The following is a 6,284-nucleotide window of genomic DNA, read 5'->3' on the forward strand; positions in this document are numbered from 1 at the left end:
TGGTGTCAGGACTTGAGAATACCCCAGGTGCGAAGAAGGATACAGTCGGAGACGTGCGGATTGTTTAATGTGGTCGACAGCGATAAATAGATCTGTCTTAGAAAGTAATGTCGAAGACGTCCCACATCTGGTAGTGCAGTCTGGCATGATATTGTCCTATCTCCCCACACCTATCCACGCACCCATGTTGTTTGCTACTCCTACCGTCCTGCCTTCTCGTCTTCAATCTCCCTCTTCAGTTGCTCCAGCACGTCCTGCCGTGACCGTAGATGCGTTTCTAGCCCCTCCACTTGCTCCTTTACAACCTGCAAATCCTCCGACACACCCTTCAGCCCACCACCAGCCGACTTAGCACCCCCGTCACCTTCCTCCAACCCACGCAGCTGCTTCCGCTTGTAATCCAACAACTGCTCCAGCTCACGCTTCACCAACGCCGGCTTGGAATCGCGCTTCCCACCCTTACGCCTCTCAACCCCGGCCTCAACCTTCGCAATCTTCTCATCCAGATCGGCTAGCTGCTTCTTGAGCCGGACTTCTTCCCAATCTGCATCGGTCTTGGCCGTGCTGAAGTCAGTGCCGGCAGCTTTGAAACCGCTGCGCCCGAGACGGGTGAGGTATTGGTCGCCGAATTTTGCCTTGCGGCCCGTGCTAGTCTCGTCGTCGGCTTTGGTGGCCCAGCGGGATTGCGAGGCCGAGCTGGAGGAGCCGTTATTCCGGGCGCTGTCGAGTTGGTAGTCGATTTGATTGCGCTCGAAGCTGGAGCGGAGGGAGGCGGGGACTGTGCGGGGGATGCGGAAGCCTTCGTGCCGGTTGTTGAGGATGTGGAGGAAGGCGAGGCAGGCGTCTTTGTTGATGGAGGAGCCTGCGGAGGGGTTGATGAGGTTCCAGGCGGAGCGGATGTCGGTGTCGGGGACGTCGAGGGAGTCGTAGAGGTCTTGGAGGGTGGAGACTAGGGGGTGTCAGAGTTAGCACGCAAAATAGAGAAGGCAGCTCGGTAAATAGGGGGATAAGAGTGAGACGTACAGGCTATTTCACCGCGCATATCGCGATTCTCCTGATAGATCTGCTCGTACTTGGACTTATCGGCCGGGCTCATATACCAATCAAACCCGTCCTTAAGCCCCAGCGAGTCGTCCTCGTCCTCGACCTGTTCAAACTGCACCGCCTTCCCCGTGAGCGCGCGGTTGGCCTGGACGAGATGGGCCTTGGATTCTGGCACGAGCCAATCGGGGAGTGTGGTGGGTACGTCGGCGTACTCGCCGTTGAGCAGGTCGAAGATCAGGCGCATGGCCACGCAGAACTCCTCAAAGTCGAGGTTGCCGTCGTTGTCGACGTCGGCTACGTCCCATACGCGTTCGAGTTGGTCATCCCGTAGCCCGCTGTTTTTGAGGACTGGCGCGGCTTGCTCGCCGGTGAGGAATTTTCCGCCATTTGTCCTTGTTGCAAAGATGTTCCAATATGTTTCGATTTCCTGCGCTTCGATCTTGGGTGCCATGGTGGGCGAGGGGGTCGAGGGTAAGTCGGGGCGATCGAGGAGGGGGCGGAGAACGGCCGGTAGGGTAATTGGTCGGTTTTCTTGGGAAATTCGGAATAAATGTCGAAGAAATAGGAGTCGGCGACGTCTGTTCGAGTCAGGGGGAGTTGGCTGGGTTGCGATGTTCGGTTTGGTGTTTCTTTCGAGTTGACGTTGCTGGGTGGCTTAGAGTGGGACCACTGCAGCTGCGCAGCTCTCGACCTTGCTCCCCGTAGAGGCCCTTGTCATACCCCTGTCTCAGTGAGAGGTTCCGGATTGTGACGTCTCGGCAGAGGCCCCTTTTACTTGTCACCTTCAACCACTGCAGTCACTGCATAAGACATAATAAAATCTGCCGTATTTGTACACAACGTTCGAGTTACACGGTTCTAGTATACACGGTTTTAGTACCAACAATCGCCCAGCTCTCCGGGGGCCAAATGGCGTCTTTCCTGTCCTTCCCAAACGTCCCTCCACCGTGTTCAATCTGTTCCTCTGTCCTGCATCATCAAATCCTGTCTCATTCATCCTGTTGTCGCTTGTCCGATCAGTGACTCCAAACCACCGCAAAATCATCAACCTTCCAAATCTTGTTGTCCTTTTTTTTCTTTTTTTTTTCTTTTATGCTGTCCTCCCGTTGTCCATCCTTTCGGCCCGTTCGTTCGTTATCCGTTCTTTCTGTCCGTTTGTCTGTTAACCTTTCTTTCGGCCCGTTCGCCCGTTTTCATTGTTTCCCGCCCGTTTGTCCGTTATCATTGCCATCGTCCCGTCTTTCCGTTCTCCGTCTTTTCATCACACTTTTTTTCGTTATCTCTTCTTTCCAGCCGTTTGTCCGTCAATGAACGACAAGAAGAGAAAATGAAAATCCGTGAAGAAAAAAAACATCACGGCCCATAACTTAATCCACCGCAGAAAAGAAAAACAAAAACAGAAAAACCAGCATGGAAACAAACCGAAACTCAAAACAAAAACAAAAGAAAAGTAAAACCCCCCCTCCTAGTAAAACGACTCATGCCCACCACCCCCACGGCCAAACGACGCAGGCGGCTGAGGCGGCTGCTGATACCCTCCCTGTCCACCACCGCGTCCCCCAATATCCGGATACAACAACTCCAGCATGGACTCCGCATACTGGAGGAATTCAGCATCCGAATTGAACCGGTCACGTCCGGCTACGTTGTACAGGACACAGCGGGAGTGTAGCTCAGCGACGCGGGGGTTTGAGAAGTGGGGGATTGGGCTGGGCGCGTGAGCGTGGGCGTGGGCGTGAACGGGTCCCGGAGCGTGAACGTGAACCTGTCCGTGAGCATGAACTCGAACAGGTCCAGCATGGTGAACTGGCTGTCCGTGAGTGTGAACGGATCCCAAAGCAGGCGGTGAAGGGCCGGAGCCAGACACAGGCTGGGTGCCAGCTGCTGGCATCGGCATAGGCAGCGGCTTCGGTAACGACCTCGGTCTCGGCACGGGAGCTCGGGGCGGACGCTGCAGGTGCTGTGGGTACGGGTACTGCAACATCGGTTGACCGGGGCCGGGCATGCTGGGAGGTACCATGCCCTGGCCAGGGGCTGGCATCCTCCCAGGACCTGGCACGAGGTTTGGTGTGGGCATCATCATGTTGGACGGGGCCGGGGGGGTGTTGGGGGTTGGGAGCCTTGTGGTAGGTGCTGACAGCATGGGCTGGGCTGGGAGCAGATGAGGAGGAGCGTGCATGTTGCTGTGCTGGGTCGGCACGCTGTTGCTTCGCGGCATGTTGTTGTTGTTGTTCCCGCTCATGTTGTTTCCTGGCATTGTGCTCGTGTGCCCGGTTATTGGGCCTGGGTGCGGCTGGAACCCGTCGTGGTGATATGGGCCCTTGGGGCCGGGTGCTGCGGCCATGGGAGTCGGCATCGGCGCGGGAGGGTGAGTAGGCGCCATGAACGGGTTCGGCGCGTGAACCGGTGTGGGCGCCAAAAGTTGTCCCGCATGCTGTCCCACATGCTGACCAAAGGGCTGTCCAAACTGTTGTCCCACACCCGGTATGACCGGGACAGGCACAGGAGTAATACTCTGTGGCAGAGTCGGAGGAGCTGCCGCAGAAGGAGGCAGAAACGGCGCGCTTGGTGATGTGGTTCCCGGCTGCGCAGGTGCCGTCTTCGGCTTCCGGGGCTTGTAAGGGCCGCGAGGGCCTCGAGGGATCTTGACCTTGGGCGCTGCTCCGTCAGTGCCCGTTCCCGCAGTGGTGGTCGCATCGGAGGTGGTGGGGACATCTTTGGGCTTGGCCCGCGAAGGCCGCTTGCGGGGAGGAGGTTTGGCTGGCGCACTGGCAGGACCCGTGGTGGAGGATGATGCCACGGGCTGCGAGGAGCCGACGAGGGTGCCCTGCCCGGAGAGGCTATCCATCGGCGCCATGGGCGCGGGACCCCAAAGCGGCGTGTTGTTGGGGTTCCCGAGCTGGTCGGCAACGTGGGTAGCCCCGTTCCCGAGATCCGGACCACGACCCCGCCTCGCGGGCTTCTTGGTCTCCGCGGGCTTGGTCTCAGCTGTGGTATCAGCTGGGTTCGTCCCAGCATTCTGACCATCGCCGGCCGCACCAGCAGCACCGGCCACAACCGCCTTCTTCGCAGCCGTGGAACGCCTCGATGGCGGCTTCGCGGTACCGTCACTGGGGGTCTGGATGAAGGACCAAACGACCCCCGTGGCGATGACGACAAATACGCCGCCTCCCGTGTTACCGCCTGGGCGGTACTGGAGCTCCGTGGGCTTGTAGCGCTCGTTGAACTCGGCGCGGGTCATCTCCTCACCCTCGGTCGACCGCATCGGCTTAGTTCCGTCGCATGAATACGCCGGGCGGTTGCCGCGGGGCCCTTTCATGTGCTTGATGGGCCGGCCGCTGGGGTCGTCGTCGTCGGGCTGCAACTTGCGCTTCCTGCTGGCGCGTGGTTTTGGGGCAGGTTTTGCGGCTGCTTCCTCGGGTGCCTTGGTAGTCTCTTCCCCAGCGGCCCCAGGCGTGGTGGTAGTGGGAGCCGACTGGGGAGGAGCAGGCATTCCCTGGGATGGGCTGGGCGCAGAAACAGTGGCCGGGGCGGGGGGAGAAACAATGGTCGGGGCGGCCGGGGTAGTCGGGGCAATCGGTACAGTCGGGACAATCGGAGCAGTCGCGACAGCCGGAACAATGGGGACAGCCGGGACAGTCAGAGCGGTCGGGGCAGTCGCAACAGTCGAGGGAGTCGGGACAACCGGGGCAGCGACCTCGGCAGCAATCTGAGCTGCAGTCTGAGCAGCTGCAGCTGCAGCAGCCAAGCCAGAACGGGGAGGACGGCCTCTGGGTCTGCCCGTAGGCACTCTAGGGGCTCGAGTCCCGGACCGAGTCGCAGCCCGAACACGAGGACGTTTCTGGGTCGGGTCGTACTCGCTGTCGCCGGGATCTTCATAGCGGACAGGGCGACTGACACGGCGGCGGGCGGGAACCGTGATGGCGTTGGCATTGTCGAGGTCGTCCTCGTCATCATCTCCGAGCGGGTCGTCCATGAATCGGACGTGCCGGTCGGTGGCGTACCTGGCCCTCATCGCGGCCACGGAAGCTGCCAGTTCGGGGTCTAGGGGCCGCACCGCGGGGACTTGGAAAGAGAGCATCTCGGCGATGCTCGGGGCGTTGGAGTCGGCGTCGTCGGAGAAGGCAGCCTCCTCTTCGGGGTCGGGCTGCTGGGCATTGGTCAACTCGGCGGGGTTCTCGGTACGGTCCTCCGCGCGTTCCTCCTCCACGCTCTTCTCCTTCTCCTGCTCTCCTTCGGCAGCAGGTTGGGCGGCCGCGGGCTGCTGGACGTCGACAACGGGAGAATCAACGTCGGCGAACATCTCCAGGGGCGAGTCGTCTTCCCACAGCCCACGAAGCCATCCTCTCTGCGCCTGCTCCTCATCCGGTGCGTTGGGATAAGGGTCGGCCCTCTCACCGACCTGGTGCTGACGACTAAACTCTTCCTAGAAATCGGTCGTCTCATTAGTAAACCAGGCTGGTAGAGGACCCCCCCCAGAGAACGGCAAGGGGCGCTCAACCCCGTAATCGAGGCCGAGCCCGAAGCCAAACCCGAGGTCCCCATCCTTATCCTCCTCGGCAAAGACAGGCCTAGCAGAAGCAGAGCCAAACAAATCCGCCCGCTCCGCAGCGGCCTCCACCTCCTCGCGGCCCAGAGACATCGCCGCGTCGGGCACGGCCGAGCCCTCGGTCAAGACCGCCAGCGAGGCCTCCGGGAGGACACCTGCGTCGTGCAGAGCCTCCCACTCCGGCCAGTCTGACTTGTCCAGGGCCGAGTACCGCCTTCCGGTCCTTCCCTTGACGGTGTAGTTGGCTGGGTGCAATCCCAGCGACGGCGGCACTCGGACCCTGGTCTCCTGGTCCTCCTCCTCTTCTTCGTCATCCTCCTCGTCGTCGTCGTCCTCCCCATCTCCCCGCTCGCGAGCGACCGGGCGAGGAACCCGGAGAGGAACCGGCAGCGACGGTAGCGACCGCGGAGGCGCCCCAGACCTCAACCGCAGAGGGTTGAGGGTTCTGGCAGGGGGGTCGAGCCGCACCAGCAACTCGTTCCCCGCGACGTCACGGCGGCCACTGAGACGCTGGCCGGCTCCTCCCAAAGGACCACCCAGAGCACCAAAACCAGGACCGCCCAAGCCAGAACCACCCGAACCAGCCGCAGCAGAACCACCAGAGCCAGAACCACCACCAGCACCAACCGCAGCAGAACCCGGAGCCGGGACAGCCTCCTCCTCCTCCTCCTCCTCCTCCTCCTCCTCCTCC

The 6,284-nt window shown here is 60.9% G+C and overlaps 2 protein-coding genes across 2 annotated transcripts; both read right to left on the reverse strand.

Moving 5' to 3' along the window:
- Positions 1-200: 200 nt before the first annotated feature.
- On the reverse strand, positions 201-1,495 carry C8A04DRAFT_30047 (actin cytoskeleton-regulatory complex protein END3-domain-containing protein; the record flags this gene model as incomplete). Its single annotated transcript, XM_062781235.1, has 2 exons — positions 201-949; positions 1,024-1,495. 2 exons carry the CDS (start codon positions 1,493-1,495, stop codon positions 201-203), a joined length of 1,221 nt encoding a protein of 406 aa, XP_062635789.1.
- Positions 1,496-2,509: 1,014 nt separating this feature from the next.
- Positions 2,510-6,274, reverse strand: C8A04DRAFT_30048 (uncharacterized protein; the record flags this gene model as incomplete). The annotated part of the gene is made up of 2 exons (XM_062781236.1): positions 2,510-5,470; positions 5,546-6,274. Coding segments are annotated over 2 exons (3,690 nt in total), but the record flags the coding sequence as incomplete, so codon positions are not given.
- Between the last annotated feature and the right edge of the window lie 10 nt (positions 6,275-6,284).

The sequence above is a fragment of the Dichotomopilus funicola genome, assembly GCF_033296635.1.
Source record: "Dichotomopilus funicola strain CBS 141.50 unplaced genomic scaffold C8A04scaffold_45, whole genome shotgun sequence".
Taxonomy (NCBI): Eukaryota; Fungi; Ascomycota; class Sordariomycetes; order Sordariales; family Chaetomiaceae; genus Dichotomopilus; species Dichotomopilus funicola.